At 37.1% G+C, this 16,384-nt stretch overlaps 4 protein-coding genes across 5 annotated transcripts in view; 1 reads left to right on the forward strand and 3 right to left on the reverse strand.

Annotated features, from left to right (window-relative positions):
- Positions 1-1,251: 1,251 nt before the first annotated feature.
- LOC136236951 (GATOR2 complex protein WDR59-like) lies at positions 1,252-12,958 on the reverse strand. The gene is made up of 24 exons (XM_066027183.1): positions 12,836-12,958; positions 12,737-12,786; positions 12,544-12,685; positions 12,317-12,399; positions 12,186-12,266; positions 11,815-11,852; positions 11,559-11,647; positions 11,345-11,461; positions 10,696-10,776; positions 10,339-10,504; positions 9,508-9,581; positions 9,088-9,291; positions 8,809-8,970; positions 8,607-8,702; positions 8,202-8,310; positions 8,078-8,147; positions 7,607-7,751; positions 7,450-7,550; positions 6,136-6,333; positions 4,426-4,573; positions 3,412-3,497; positions 2,857-2,999; positions 1,516-1,623; positions 1,252-1,458 (listed from the first exon to the last, which is right to left on the reverse strand). Exons 1-24 carry the CDS (start codon positions 12,902-12,904, stop codon positions 1,316-1,318), a joined length of 2,703 nt encoding a protein of 900 aa, XP_065883255.1. The 5' UTR covers positions 12,905-12,958; the 3' UTR covers positions 1,252-1,315.
- Positions 12,949-16,296, forward strand: LOC136236952 (L-seryl-tRNA(Sec) kinase-like). 2 transcript variants are annotated; one of them, XM_066027185.1, is made up of 7 exons: positions 12,949-13,367; positions 14,129-14,229; positions 14,279-14,465; positions 14,510-14,679; positions 14,728-15,524; positions 15,692-15,763; positions 15,843-16,296. In XM_066027185.1, exons 1-5 carry the CDS (start codon positions 12,985-12,987, stop codon positions 14,910-14,912), a joined length of 1,026 nt encoding a protein of 341 aa, XP_065883257.1. In that variant the 5' UTR covers positions 12,949-12,984; the 3' UTR covers positions 14,913-15,524; positions 15,692-15,763; positions 15,843-16,296. The 2 variants fall into 2 exon arrangements, with proteins under 2 accessions (XP_065883257.1, XP_065883256.1); XM_066027184.1 differs by having other exon boundaries at positions 14,129-14,223; positions 14,270-14,465.
- Positions 14,971-15,411, reverse strand: LOC136236840 (EF-hand calcium-binding domain-containing protein 10-like). Its single transcript, XM_066027071.1, has one exon. It carries the CDS (start codon positions 15,409-15,411, stop codon positions 14,971-14,973), a length of 441 nt encoding a protein of 146 aa, XP_065883143.1.
- Positions 16,137-16,384, reverse strand: part of LOC136236950 (myoferlin-like) — a 34,027-nt gene continuing 33,779 nt past the window's right edge. The window contains exon 50 of the mRNA XM_066027182.1: positions 16,137-16,338. Within this exon, the coding sequence (XP_065883254.1) occupies positions 16,297-16,338 (42 nt within the window). The 3' untranslated portion in view covers positions 16,137-16,296. The remainder of the gene's footprint in view (positions 16,339-16,384) is intronic.

Genomic DNA, 16,384 nt, shown 5'->3' on the forward strand with positions numbered 1-16,384 from the left:
TTGTGGTAGATGAAATTGATGGATCTTGCAAAATTGCCAGTAGATTCTCTTAAGCTGCAAAGCAGTTATCTGATATAACTAAAAGATTACTTAGTTTAGTTGTTTCTCATCATGTCATAGTTTAGATTGTTTCCTGATAAAATATACATGCCATCACATTCCCACATTTCAAGTGAGAATTTAAAGTGAATCCTGGTGAATATTTTGTGTATATTTACCTATCAGTATACACATATAGAGCAATAGACACATTCTAATTACTTGCTACTGGGTGGATGGATGGGTGGGTATGTGTGTGTGCGCAGTTCTCTAATGAATTCTGGCTAATGCTGACAGCAGCATGGTTGAGTTGGGAGTTGGACATCGTTTGATGATCAGCTCATTTCCAGTCTGTTCCCCTATGGAGGATTTGCAAATTTACCAGGACAGTTACATTTTAAATGCAAAACTGCGTTGAGACGAGGAAGTTAGTATCAAGTTGAATGGGATCATGAAATTACGATCACAAGTGGACACAGAAGGCTCAGTAGAATTTGGATCACAATATAGACCTGGATTGTTAACAGAAGACAGACAATCTGATTTTGTTATTAGAGAACTGAAGAGATATGATGTGAAGGTAGCAGCATTGCAAGAAACTAGATGGTTTAGCAAGAATGTATATCATGTTGGCGATAGTGTAATATTGGCAGCTGGACGTCTGTACCATCGCCTGGCATTCCTCACTAGCGTGGTGAAGGAGTAGTTGTTGTTTGCTCCAGCAATACAAACATGGAGACAGGCTGGAGAATAGTGGCATTGTCAGAGTTCAAGGTTGTTGTCTGCTAAACAGCATGTTGGTAGTAGGCAATCTGATGTACTCCATGTGCTGTCATGTTATGCTCCTACTTGGGCTGCATTCTGATAGGAGGATTTGTTCTATAATGACTTCCATCAGACACTTAATGGAATCCCAGAGAATGAAATTTTGGGTGGCTTCAATGCTCATGTTGGTTCGAGGGTGGTTGCAGGAGATTTGTGGGGGCGTTTCTGTATTTGAATTGATACCATTTTCATCACAGCAAAAAAATATCTAAAAGATCAAATTATAAATTAGCACCTCTGCAAATATCTATCTTATATAAGCACACAGCAGATTTTACTGTCAACATTTTGAGGTAGCTTATAACTTTAATTTTACAGTGTTTGAGTTTCAACAAGTCAAGTACGTACATGCTATACTAACTGTTACATCAGTCACAGCATGCTGTGTTCTGAATTTAAAGTATAATGGTGTTCATAATTAAAAATATTATTCAAAATAATACTATTATTGTTAGTTGCTATTTTGCGTTACATAACTGACACGGGAACAGTTACAGCCACAGCCACTAGGGCACTCACTATTCTTGTCAAACCAGTCCAACATGTGGAACAAGTGACCACCATGGCAACACTGTGGGCAAAAACTTGATATTCCTGTATAGTAATTTTTATAGTAAAGAAAGTTAGCAAGTAATACGTATTTTACCTTACCTTTTACTGCAACATGACAAATGCTGCAAGAGAGAGACAATGCCTTGCAGAAATCACATGATGGTGTGTTAACAGGGTGGATACACTTGTTACAATGATTGAGGAATCCTGTAGTGATATATAGACAATATCAGCTCTGATTGGGGGCAGGGACAAATGTTAATTATAAATGTTGGTTTGATTCCTTACTATTCGTATGCCTGAACCACTGTTTAAACATTCAATTTCTTACGATAAGCTCTCTTCACAGTGAATTTAACTAACTTTTAATCCTTTTTACTATTCTCTTGATCTTTATATGGGTTAGTTACATAGACTGCTATTATGTGACCAAAATATCAACCAAAAAAGACAGCCATTTGAAGTGTGACTTTTAACAAACTTTCAATCACACAGTATGGTATAGTACTGTGTACGTATAGCAGGGATCATGGAGGTTTGGGCTTTCAAAATATCACCTAAAAAAAACAGCCTTCATACATACCACTGTACCTAGTCAGTTAGGCATAATCAAGCCCAAAAATGTCTTCAGAGGAACCCCAGAGAGTTTCTATAAAATTCTTTAACTGAATTTTCTACTAACTGACTGCCTGACTAACTGATACCTTTAGATAACAGATGGGCTTGATTTCTAAACTGTTCAACATTGTGATGTGCCTTTTCGCCAACCACAGTAACTACAGTACAGGCATCATGGACTTACTGTACTCCTTCGTGTTTCACTTTCTTTCTCCACTATTGCATAGGTGTTGATTAGCAATAACGCCTAACGGTTGCTGGTTGTCATGACAATCATCCATAATGTCCTGCAGAGGTGCTTCTTGTACTGTTCTTTGTTTATAATGCTGTATATCAGGTAGTGTACTTGAAAACAAAGCAGAATGGTCATGCATATTGCTTTCCAGTAATTGATATACAGGGGGCGTGTTAAGTTGCTCAATAGATTGTTATATATGTCTGGTCAGCGTCATTCTTTCCTTTGTTGCAGTACACATTGGTTCACCAGTCATAAATTATTTACAAAAAAGTAAACTAGTACTTAGAACTTAAATATTTGAGTATAGAAATAAAAGAAGGCCCGCAGCTATACAAGTGGACTTTTAATCCCTACTATAGTCATGGTTATACTTGGACTGAAATAGGAATTAAATATCCACTAGTATAGCTGCAGGTGTAGATGACCTCATTAGTTTTCTATTTCTATGACCCCTACTCAAATATAAAATTTCAAATTTTTCCTTGCGCTGGTTTATATAAATAACAATATCTCAGTTGTCATTGGTATTTAGAGAGACAAGTCCATGCTTCCTGCTCCTATGTTATACTAAGGTACAGCCTTACCAATTGTTGTTTGTTCTTTATCCTTTGTAGCATTGAATGAAAGTAACTCAGCTCGTAAACTAAACATCCTCCAACAATACAAGACATTAGAGTAACAGCGAACCATTTCATTACATTGATTAGTCAAATGGTGGTCCAATAATCTGAAGGGAAACACATCAAAATGAATTGACTATTACTTACCACACACGATTTATATGTGACACTGTGTGTAGATAACACTTTCTCATATTGTAATCAGGTCTATCCATACAACATGACAATATCAGTAACCAAAGCAGAAATTCTATTTTTGCAAGGTGCCACCAATTTACGCCCCATGAAATGTGTATTAAGTATCACTATTATTCATATGTATGTACATACGTATGTATGCATCATATGGCAACAGTTACCTTCGTCATTGAAAGACTTACATTTTCAGGAAAACTTAGCAAGATTTACAAACTTGCATACAAAATGCTACAACTTGGGGAGAATAACAACCGTTGCAATATTAAATGTGAACTAATCATCTAACATGACTAACACGACACATGTGACATTACTACACACCGACAATTTATCTTATGTTGCGCCATCTCCTCCTCTTCGGGATTCTCAAAATCTCCAAAATCATGGTTGTGTTTTGGACTACCAATCTGCAAAAATAATTGACAGTATCATGCTTACTCTAATAGTAGGAAGGTGGCTGATAAAAAACTGAACAATGCTCAACTTGACTTCTTTGCACACACGTACATAACCTCACTTAAATAAACCACTGGATCAGAACTAGTGTTTTCAGCTTAGTATGGTTACTTTCACTAAGTTACTGTTATGCCTAGAAACTCTCCAGACTGCTACTGTAAAACACTATTTAAGTCAAGTCTATAATAGCCTCTCCTCTCCCTGGGTATAGACTGTTCAGTGGACCCTATGCACATACTATATAGCAGGATTTTATTTTGAGGAGAAATTTTTTCACGGATTGCCACCATCCAAAAGTTTGAGGGGAAATTTTAGGATCTTTTATACATTTACAATACTCAAACAATGTCATTTTTATCAAGCTGCAAATTTTGAGGGGTAAAATTTTTGCGGATAACTGCCAATTCATGAAAACTTTCCCCCTCAAAAAAACCCACCATATGGAAACTCTATACTGAATTTCAATTACTCCAATTACATCTGATTAAGTATGCATGTAAACATATAATAGTCTTATTGCTTAATTAATATTAAGTAGTATGGGATGTGCAACTTGCTACATATGTACAGTATGCTGCTTAATCAGCTATTAATACTGTATATGTACAAATTTTCAAGGGACATACTTTTTGCAGATTTTGTGGTTGCTTACTGTAGAATTTTCATCCTAAAAAATTAATGATTTTATCAAGACTGCCTATGCTAAATAGCAGTTAGCCTAACAAGTGATCCACGAAAATAAAACCACAAAAATCCTGAAATTTTTGTCAATCCATGAAAATTACACACTTGAAATTTGTACATACGTACATGATATCTGTAACATAGTCCTCATATTGGAGTGTCAGGTTTACTGAACTACAATTACACATAACACACCTTAGACTGTTGTACTACTATAGTAAACCCATTGGGTCCATCATCATCAACACCCATAGCAGTTGCCATGGTGTTGTCATATGCTTGAAACACACAAGACAACATTGCTAGTGTTTGAATGTCATAGATTTTGGTATAGTAGGAAAACCTGCAACAACACAATGCAGTGTAAACCATGGTTAGAAAATGGTATACATAAAATTCTTTGATCTTTGAAAATCCCTAAGAGGCCTCTGGAGAGGTTCTCTAAAATGAGACCTCCTATCTCCTTAGTTGAGGGAGTCACCATCAAGCACACCTCACTAATGATCACTGACGTGCTGAGTAGTATCGCAGATCTCACAATTGATCACTGATCTGCTCAGGAGGTAGAGCAGATCAGTGAGCTTCGTTTTATGTATAACAATGTAGAAAGTGATTATGGGTTTACATTTTGTGCAAGAATGATGACATGATGATTTACTCAATCCACAATCAATCCATCTAAATAAACCCACACCAATTTTTAAGTAATAGTTAGAAACCGCCCGCTCAGATCTTTGTGGCTTTAAAAAACCTCGGCTTTGCCTCTGGTTTTTAAAATCACGACGATCCTTGTGGTAGGTCTCTAACCATTACCAAGAGTAACTACCGTATAGTAAAAAACTTTGACAGTAAAAAAGTGTGACAAAATCCCTCTGTTGAGAAAATTGGCGGAAAAAACTTTGGCAATTGAAATAATATTTGCCAAAGTTTTTACCGCTGACGTTTAACTGATGGTATGTAAGGATAAAACAACAAGGTGTCAACTCATCAGTTAAGTTAAGTAGTGTAGTAAGTGTATAGGTAGCTAGTGTTGTTGTTGTAGCAGTACTATTATTATTATTATTATTATTATTATCAAGTCTACCAGTTGGGCACTGGAGGGTTTGCACAGAAGGCAGAGCCTGTACTTTTGTAGCTACTGATCTAACGACGTGCTAGCAAAGGCATGCTTCTCGAGATGCTTCTCTATCTCCTGCGATGCCGAGAGTGATCGTATTTGCATTTTCAGTGAACTCCAGTAGCAGAGGTTATCATGTATATCAAAGTATTTGGCCAAATCCATCACGAGACGATGAACTAAACTGACGTGCGAACGGGAAGCCGGTTGGAAATTCTATCCCAAGGAGTGCTTACAACTGTGGGACACATTCCTAGGAAGATCAAGATCTCCAAAGTCAGCTCGATCTTTATTGCGTGGTGGTACGAGCTGACCTTCATCTCAAGTTCTAGTTACTCAATATGCTCGTGTGATCATCTAAAATAATTGGCGAAAAAAACTTTGGCGAATTGAACGCTATTCGCCAAATTCGCCATAGTTTTTTACTATACGGTAACTATTACTCTTGCTATTACTGATACTGTACTTAGCAGTGACCTCTTTAATATGACCACCTTCACAGTGGTAAGCCACAAACATACAGTCGTTTATATGTGCACTTTATGACTGCTTCATTTTGGAGCCAATCCCACCCTTGAGGTCCCCAATAAAGAGGTTTTCATTATATAGTGTACATGTAACTTGGAAGACCAAAGTACGGATTCATGACCTACATAGAGTACATGGCCATCGTATTGAAGAGGTGATGTAAGTCATCTTGAAAGCTAACCTTTAGCTATGAAAGTAGATGGGGCACTACAGAGTGTCATGACCTATATACAGCAAGCAGTACATTATGAATTACTTACAGTGACTGGATAAGGGGACGAGCAAATGGATGTATAGGCCATGGGGCCTCATCATCATCAGGACTAGCTGCCACACGTTCACTAGTGTTGGCCACCATTGCAGCTATTGACCATGTCTTCACCAGATCTGTTCTGCCAGCACTCAGGGCTACTGCAGCGTTTTGTTGGCACATCTCCTCTATGTTCTTAGCTTGTAACCTGAATTATATCATATATACAAACACAATAGAATAAAGTACCTCTATAGTGAATTATTGCTATGATCCTTTGTAGCAGTACAAAACTGCACATCATACAGTACTGTATACTGTAGTAGGGACCATGGAGGTTTGCCCAAAAATGTCAGTCTCCATAACAGCTAAGTATTATTGGTATAACCTAGCCCATAAGTGTCTTCAAAGTGACCCCAAACCTTTCCAACAAGTTTCTATGAAATTTTAAAACTGAATTTGCTGCTAACTGACTGACTGCTGCCTCCAGCCAAGCACAACTCAACTATGGATAAGGCTATGGGCTTGGTTTCTTCACTGTTCGGGTATTGCTTTAGCCTGAGATGTGCCTTTTTGCCAACCACAGCAGCTACAATGCATTATTATTATTATTATTATTATTATTAACACGCATGCATCATGGACTTGTGTACCTTAGTCTGCCCATTTCTTTTTCCACTGCTGCAGGTAAGTAGGTGTTGATTTGCAGTGGCTTCAGTGCAGCTGGCTGTCATGTGAATTCTGCAGTGACTGGATTGATTGCAGAGGAGCTTCTCATATTGTTCTTTGTTTTTTAATGCTGTATAATGGGTAGAACATACCCGAAAATGACACGGAATGGTCATTCGCTTCCAGCAATTGTTATATAGTCGGGGTGCACATTCAATCGACAATTTCTGTCACTTCTCATACTGTTCTTCATTTGTAATTTGTATAACAGATGGGAAAATGAAGTGAAATGGCAACAACACTTTATAGTCAGGGTGTGTGCATTACAGAAGTGTATATCTGACTGGCACCATTCTTTTCTTTGACGTGGTATGCATTGGTTTACCAGTCATAAATTATGTGTAAGGAATTTTATATTTGAGTAGGGATCATAGAAATAAAAAGCAAAGAAACAAGGGAGGTCATCTACACCTGTGGTTATACTAGTGGACATTTAATCCCTACTTTAGTCATGCTACTCAAATATAAATTTTTTCCATACACTTGTTATTAGTAGTGATGAGTCATATGCGATACAGGAGTGATCCAATTTTTAGCTGCAAGTCACAACATTTGTCTTCTTAAGTATTTAATCATAACCACTATAAACACTTACACATAGTTATTTGCTAAGTCTCGGTTTACAGGAAGAAGAGAAGATGTGTCCATCACCATCACCAATCCAACATAAGGATTTTTTGACAACTTACGGTGTGGCTTAATAAGAAATAAATAAATATAATACTGACAATGTACTGTATATCAATGCTTACTTCTTTAATAACATAAGGTACCATTGATTGATGTTTCTTAGATCTCCAGTTGGCAGAGGGAACTTGTAATTTGTTATTTATTGATGTTGTTTGGGACACATATGTTCCTTGGTTACGAATGTGTACCTTGTACATAGACATAGAACTACATAAGAATAGAAAATAATTAATAAAAACACATTATGTGTGTTACATATATGCAAATGTAAACGTTGAAGCTTATACTGTCACGTAAATAACAAATAAATGCCATCCAGCCAATTTTAAACTTATAAGTGAGAAACTTTATATGCTAAGCCATTACATTTCCACAAATACTAAGGCTTAAGTACATTATGAAGGTGACAATAAATTTTATTTCATTAGCTACCAGTAACAATGCACAGTACATACTTTAGATATTAGTTTTCAGGTATGAGTGTGCTTGATATATGTCAGTATATGTAACTGGTTTTTGTATAGTCTACCTACCGAGGGGTCTTTTTGCCTTCCATCGTAGGTAGCACTAGTCCACGAGGCCTATTAAACACCACCAATATACCTGATGAAGTGTATTGTAATATCAACAGAAACTACTTCTGCACTCTTCACTGACCACAAGAACAAAATCTTGCACCACTAGTCCTTGCAAATGGGATGTTGTCATCTTGGAGGGTGGTCAAGTCATACACGTTTGGTTTCGTTACAGGTGGAGCAGGACGAGCCTGATAATCAAGTTTTAATTACATAATGTAACAACAGTTGTGGCTTGCCCAAATCAAGCAACAATAGTACCAAGACCTCCCACATTATAAACTCCTATTAGTACCCCACTCATACTGTTTAATGTACACTATTCATAAACTTACTTATTCATACTGTTTATTGTCTGAAATCTAACTTAGCATGCACTAAGATTATACACAAAGTTCCACAGTGGCCAAGGCATGGATTAGATAGCTGCCACACATTTTGCATAATAACTGCTCAGTGATATTCATTACTATACAGTGCAACTCACCGAAAAAAGCTGGAGGGTATTGGCCAGTAGTTTAATACAGTGCTGCAGGCATGGTTTACCTTGCTTCATAAATGACTGTGCACTGTCTTGAAGTTTCTGTAATCAGGAAAGAGAAACTATCACACAACAAACAAAAAACGGTGAGTATCTTATAGTCCCTCCATACGTATGTATACACAGTTTTTCATCACTGAAGTCTCACTTGTATTAGCTCTTGTTGTTGAGAAGTGTCAATGTTAGTGGCAGTGTCCACAATGAAGCCAGGTGCAGCGTTAGGATAATGTGATGGAAATGTGATGATCAGTCTGACCAGTTGAGAGTCATTGTGGATCTTTACCGTACAACTACGCTGGCTAGCTTCCAACTAAACAAGAGTGAACATGAAATACAATATATGTACACATACAAAACCACACACAGATTAATGTGTACGTGGCAACATAAATCTGCAGTGTATGTGTGTGTTGCCCTACTCTCTTACCTGTTCCATATCTAAGTTAGGAATATCAAGGTTTAGTAAGGAGAACTCTTGTTCCAGAGTTTGAACTGGTTGTTGGGAGAAGACAGAATCAGATGGGGTGGATGGGGAGTATTCACTAGTAATATCCACTTTAGGTTTAGTGATGGGAATAGTTGAAGGAGGTGGGGACTTGGTTTTCTCCTCATCATTACTTTGTACACAACCCTGGAAGAGACATCATCATAAGCATATAAGTATAACAAGCTAAGTGTTGATAAAATAAACTACTCTGTATGACATCATATATACATATATTTAGAAACAGGCTATATTTAAGCAAATACACATGAACTCCTTAAAATAAACAATAGTACTACATTTGTATAGGTACCGTGCTATGTGTATTATTTGTATAGGTACCGTGCTATGTGTATTACAGACCTCCTTCATGGCAGGAGTGATGTCCCATATTCTTAAGGTGTAGTCACGAGACCAGCTAATCAGTGAGTAGTTGTCTATAAACAATACAAACACTATAGTAGTATATTTTACACAAAGGTACCATAATCCCACATACATCTGCCACTTCTCATACAAATGGAAGGCAAAAAGTAAAGCTGAATCAGTTATGACACTGATTCTTTGTACTGGGATATTTGTGTACTAAATCCTTCAGAATTAAGGCTGCATGCACCAAATCTCAGGTACCAGCTATGTATGTAAGTAAGAGTTCATAATCTTTATATATTATGAACTCTTCATGTAAGTGCAAAAATCTCTTGCTCAATATTTAAGTAGGGCTACAACAAATGTCCAATTCAGTATCTGGATACTGGGATGTCTTAATGAACAAATACCAAACTATTTGGTAACATTTTGATTAATGCAAAAGTACTAGAATTTAGCTACATGTTGCTACCTTTCTCTCTGAAATATATGCAAAATTAATGGTGGTTGTCTTTATAATCAAGTTTACATTGCACAACAGGCCATCTTGTAAAAATACAGCTGATAACCAAAACCATTTCAACTGTAAACACTTGTAATTCACTAGTAAACAAATATCCGAATGGTAAATTTAGTATCCAGATACAATCTTAATAAACGAATATCCAAAACGAATCCAATATTTTTTGCAGCCCTAATATTAAGGATACAACAAGGACAACAGCAACTAGGCATAGCCAGGTATCAGGCCTGGGATTCTCTCCAACCACGTAACTCACACAACACTTACACACAGATATACGTACATACAAACACATCACATACTATATTTATCATTAGCACGCCACTGTATATCCAGGATGGAGTCAGTATGGCCAGTAAAGATGTGTAGTGGAGTAATAAGGTCACTAAAGTTCTGTAGGAACACTCTCTCATCTCCACTACCATGAATGTGTTGAGCTAATGATAGTGCCAGCCCATGACCAAATGGCTACATCAACCAGAACCATACACATGTATACAAACAGTATACATCACGCATGTAGACAATATGGTATAAAATAATCGAGATCTTATTTTACTACTTGGACTTGAACAATATGGTAAACACACAAAGGGTGTGTACAAGAATTAAGAGTTTTTGTGGTACGTAGTTACAGTAACAAATTTCTCAGTACTTACTGTGTTTAATGCTTTCCAAACAGGTCGAGCATAGCCCTTTAACACATGTACTGGTTCACGAGGTGTAGAAATGTTCCAGAACTTAAAAAAAAGAAAAAGAAAACAAGCATATGTAGCATACACACACACACACACACACACACACACACACTACACCAATGCTCACACATGTATACATTTATACACACATACAAAAAGTAAAGCTTTCAGTTTTCGCTTTATTTGCCAATTTAAAATCACATGGTTGCTAACTCTGTTGTCTCAGCTGTTGCTGTTGTTGAACAGCCGTGCACTGCTCAGCAATAGTAAGCATAGGTTCATGAGGAATGTACAGTGAAAGTGTGGAAACAACGAGAACTTAGCATTTGCTTCAGGTTCTCACTCTACACTAATAGCTAGAGCAAACACATGCAAGTAAAGTTTCTTGCTTACAGAAACAGCAAGGACAGCATTTCGCTATCACTGGGAAATGAATGGGATGCACATAGATACACAAAACAAAGCCTTTAGCTACTGTGCTAGCATGGTCACACCTACCCAGCAAAACTGGGACACCTGCTGTTACTTAGGTGCAAAGAGTCAGTATAGGAAAATCCTCCTGGGGAAGGAGGATACACATACATATGCATGCACACAGACACACACACACCTTCACAGAGGCATCTTGGCTCCAAGTTGTTAATCCCTTGTTGCTAAGGTAGCTCCAGTCTAAACCATAGATTTTGTTCACATGAGCACTGATGTATCCAACAGCAGTTGAAGGATTCTGAAAAACACAAAATCAAGTCTACCTATAAGTCTATGACACAGTTACATAACCATGTAATAGACAGACTACTAGAGTTACATGATACATCACTTACCCTACTGTCCCAGATACGAACATCAGAGTCATGTGCTGAGGCCAGTGTGTGACTATCTAGTCTGTTCCACCTTACACAAGAGGCACCAGCTACGAGTGACACATACACATAACTAGATAAACATCTGGAGTGATAATTTACAAGCATACTACATTGTCCATAGTTGCATGAAAACCACATGTATTGCACAGACTGTGTGTACCAAAATATCTGAATTTACCATATAGTGCTGATACTAGTACACATATTCACTAACCAACTGCTTTGAATGATAGTTTTGGTTTCCGAAGATCCCTAATAAAAATGAGAAAAAACAGAGTATTATTTATACTTGTGCATGCACAGTGCATGCACATGTAAATGTCAATCATGAAACACTATAAGTGTGTACAATACATATAAAGTGCTTAGTACCACGAAAATTGTTTGTTATACTTTCCAGATACTGTAACAATCTGAAGGCATAAAAGCACATCTTTATTACATACATTATGTTATTCATATTTAACACTGATAAATGGTTCTATGATATTCACATACAATAATGATGGTGATAATGAGCATTAGGAAAGTTCAATATTGTGCAAAATTTTAATCTAATATCTTTAGTAAACTACCCGCACTCACCTCACATCCCAGGTATACACATATGAGTCAACTGAACATGACGCTATACAGTTGGAGTCTGAGTAGGACCAATTGAGATCACTGAAAATGATTGTGATTAGAAATACATCATATACAGCTGTTATACTAACCTGACCGCTCGGGTGTGAGCTTTTACAGAATTCAAAGGATCGCGACTAGTAACAGCGTCCCAAATATCTAACTTGTTCTGGCTCTGTTGAGTAAATTTTTATATTGCCATGAAATTGAAAATTCACCAAGTGCAAGCATGCCTAGTAAAATAATATGTGATTGAATACAGCTCTTCTAATGTACGTGTATGAATTTGTACGTGGCTTAGCATTATTCACACTCTTACAGTTGAGGCTAGTAGGTTGCCATTTGTTTCACTGGGGTTCCACTCTAACACTCTGATGTCATATTTGTTTTGTCGTCCTAACTTTCTCAGTGGTTGTGGTCCCTCGGGATTTTCTAAATCCAATATTGCTATGGACTTTTGGCTGTATACAATATGATACAAGTTACTGGGCAAGAACAAGACAGCTACTTACATTGTAGCTGCTATCCTTTCACTACTGCTGTCTATCGCAAAGTTGTTGAACTATACACAACACAAAATTTATCCAGTCTCTAATGGATAAAGTTTATACCTGCAGCTCACGGTAATTGCGTACCACACAACCGCTCTCGTAAGTCTGAAACTCTGTCTCTGAAGTCATTGATAACAACCCAACACCACAATCATATCTTAAGTATTCTAAATAATGCTTAGTGGTGCGTGTTAATTAGAAAATGCTACATGGAGAACGCAAACGGAGTTATCTTGCTCATTTACGGGATTCCAGCTGCAGGTAAAACTAAATTAGTGACTGGACTATGTGAAGGCAGTCAGACACAAAGGAGTGGAACTTTTGTGTGTGTACATTTCGATGACTTTTACCCGCCTGATTTTCGTGGCTGTACTGACGAGCACCAGAAAACTGATTCGTGTAGTGAACAACCGCTGTTCAAGCTGAAACATGCTCGACAAGACCTGAACAATAATTTAAATCATTTAATATTAGTGAACAGATTAGGTACAGCTGGGAATTCTTCAGTTAGCGATGGATGTGATTCTTGGGGGAAATTTTTGAGTGTGATATCATCCAGTAATCCTCATGTTAGCTTTGATCATCATGGTAGGTAAGATGGAAATTTGGTGTAGTTAAATGACATCCCCTGTACTGATAATGTGTGATGTGTCTTGATCAGTTATTATGAGGAAGTCATGTAGGCACTTGTCAATCTGTGAGTGACCAGGCAAAATTTCACCTTGACCTGAGTGTTTTTTTAAGGTTTCAATGCTGTTTTCTTTTCCAATATGCTTCTAGTATTCTACAGTAATTTTATTGATGCTACCTCTGTGAAAAAAAAAACCATCATCAAATGTCAGTTACATGTAATTCCATGAACTACATTAACTATAGTTATGTATTGTGGGTTCCTGTCTTGACCGTATCACTACCTTACAGCTGACTTTTGACCTACAGCTAGTGCAATTGGTGCTTGTTACTTCTTGATTTAATTTGTCAACAAATTATATGCTTCATACCTCTACCCTAAAATACAATTTTAGCTCTATACTAGGATACCACATAAATCATATGATTGCTCTAGCAACCTAAGTTTGCCGGGCACATTTTATTAGTAAATGTTGACTACTGAGGCCAGACATATTGTACACAATAAGTGATTACTCTATGGTGAACATCTATTGCATTGGGTGGACATTTTTGGGTAGCTTATACATTTTAAATGTTAATGAAGTCCAATCAAACACAAATGCTACTCTAATAGAACAATCATTTTGGTATTCATTTAACTGGAGTGGATAACTGGTGTTCACATAACTGAAGTTCCATTGTACATATTTACTGTATTATAATTTTTTAATGTTGTTCCAGGATACAAGGGTCCAGACACCCAGTTGTGATACTACTAGATGACAACATGATCTACCATAGTATACGACATGAGTACTACCAGATAGCCAGGAAATGTAACCGTAATAATTATAATCTTATAGTTCAGTGATTTGTTTATAGACTGTTTAGGATTTGGAGAAGTGTTAGTCCAGTGTCCATTTCAGTTAGCAATGTCAAGGAATGATAAAAGGCAAATTCCAATACCATCACAAACCATCAAGTACATGGCCGACGAGTTAGAACCTGCTCAACCAGACAAGTTCAACTGGGAACACAACAGTATCACAATAGACAGTCAAATGACAGATGATGCATGGTAACTACACTAATATTGTGTTCTATTGGAAATTTTAATAATAGGCCTGTTGTGTGGTCGTTGGTCCAGACAGCCTGTAATAAACCAGCTCAACCAGTAGTAGATGACAGTGAACGGGTTCTACTGGATCGCCAACACACTCAAGAGAGTATCATCCACCAAGCAGATCAGGTATTGAGAAAATGTGTCACCAATAAAATATCAACCTTTAAAGGTAAAATAACAACTTGTTGTGCATTCGTTATGTATTTAGTATTTATAGGGACTCCTGAGCTACCAACTGTTGCAAAATCTGCTAATGCTGTTAAGAGAGAATTGTTAGAGCTAATAAGATCCAAGCAATTATTGCTACCATTGTCATCTTCTTGCCAGCAACTGGCAATGGACATTAACTTTGTCAGTAGCATTGAACGACACTTCACAGAAATGTATGATTTTAACAAATAACTTTGTATATTTTGTATCCACTATCGGTTCATGTATAATTAAATTATTTACATATTTTCTATGACTGGTAAGTAGATACAGCACCCTTCAGTGAAGACTTTAATTCTCTTACAAATGTTTCTTGTGTGATCTTGTTCAACTCTGCTCCAGCAGGACTGTGGTTGTATTTTTCAACTCCAAGACACTTCATCGCCTCTTTGTACTGGTCCACGGTAATATGGCCCCGCTTAGTAACGTCCAACATCCCGTATACTGACTGTATATTGGAAATATCAAACATACAAGGAGGATCGTGGAAGTCCTGCTTCGCCTTTTTAAGGTTTTCAATGTGTTCTAGCATAAACGTCTTGTGGTCGTCTGGGCGATGGTAAACTAACGCAGCCACAAGATTTTCCAGTAATTCTGGTATCCTATGTTCTTCTAAATACCCTCTAGCGCCGTCTTGGCGAGTTGTAGTCTCTTGTTCTTGCTCGTCGTCGTCGTCTTCTTCAAAATCCATTGTTTGTTGTCATAGCAACATGCAACAAGATGGCGGCTGACCAAGGCGAGCTATCCGCAGCGATCACAAGCAGAGAAAGATTGCCACCGATACCAACAGCCTTAGTACATCAGGTAATTGTAATGTTGGAAATATTGCATTCATAGAAATGTACCTACAACTCCACACGAATGCATATCTAATGGTATTATTTAATTAATGCACACCAGTCAAACAGGGTTATTTTAACGTGTAGTGGATTTCTTAAGTGTAATGATTTAACATTCACTTAACCATACAGGAATCAAAGTTCCCATATTCCAATCATGATAACCGCCACACAACTGAACAGTTTGGAGAACATTTAGGACAAGTAAGAAATATTATGTCCACACCATTATAACCTCTCCACTATTATTAACTCTGATTATAAGTGATATTTGTTATCATAGAAATTAGGTAGAAGACATACATCAAAGAACAATCAACACCACACCTCCGACATAATTTCATGGAACACCGTAGTACTAAAGACAAGATCACTGTACCAAAACAGCTTTGGTGACAACTCTAGGGTATCTTATAAGTCGGAATCTTGTCCAGACAAGTGCTTCCATCGATATTCACACAATTACGATATGGAGAAAAAGAGACCCATGCACACAACACCATCACAAAGGCAAGAAATAACTCCTTTATCCACCCTTGCTATTACACAACCCAGTGGACATCGAGAACCATGGAAGTACTCGTACAAATTACATAAGATTTAAGATTTATTACAATTGCAGCTACTGCTTTAAGCTACGATGTCATAATGCACAACAAAAACAGATTTTTGTTTTTCTATCAAAAACCTAATAAATTTGTATTTTGTTCCAAAAAATATATGTCAAATCAATTTCACTATGGCAGAATTGTGTTTGTCATCCATTCCATGAAGTAGCTCTGTAAACAAGAAATGTTGTGGATGCATGGATACTCATTTAGCTGA

The sequence above is a fragment of the Dysidea avara genome, chromosome 10, assembly GCF_963678975.1.
Source record: "Dysidea avara chromosome 10, odDysAvar1.4, whole genome shotgun sequence".
NCBI classification, from domain to species: domain Eukaryota; kingdom Metazoa; phylum Porifera; class Demospongiae; order Dictyoceratida; family Dysideidae; genus Dysidea; species Dysidea avara.

Excerpts from the sequence above, each read along its gene's own strand:
- LOC136236952 (XM_066027184.1), top strand. The coding sequence starts at position 12,985 with ATGGAGAACGCAAACGGAGTTATCTTGCTCATTTACGGGATTCCAGCT. Across the intron at positions 13,368-14,128 it reads AGCTTTGATCATCATGGTAG|GATACAAGGGTCCAGACACC; the intron begins GTAAGATGGAAA and ends ATGTTGTTCCAG. Across the intron at positions 14,224-14,269 it reads CTACCAGATAGCCAGGAAAT|ACTGTTTAGGATTTGGAGAA; the intron begins GTAACCGTAATA and ends ATTTGTTTATAG.
- LOC136236951 (XM_066027183.1), bottom strand. The coding sequence starts at position 12,904 with ATGACTTCAGAGACAGAGTTTCAGACTTACGAGAGCGGTTGTGTGGTA. Across the intron at positions 11,648-11,814 it reads ACTATCATTCAAAGCAGTTG|CTGGTGCCTCTTGTGTAAGG; the intron begins GTTAGTGAATAT and ends TGTCACTCGTAG. Across the intron at positions 4,574-6,135 it reads CGTCCCCTTATCCAGTCACT|GTTTTCCTACTATACCAAAA; the intron begins GTAAGTAATTCA and ends GTGTTGTTGCAG.
- LOC136236840 (XM_066027071.1), bottom strand. The coding sequence starts at position 15,411 with ATGGATTTTGAAGAAGACGACGACGACGAGCAAGAACAAGAGACTACA.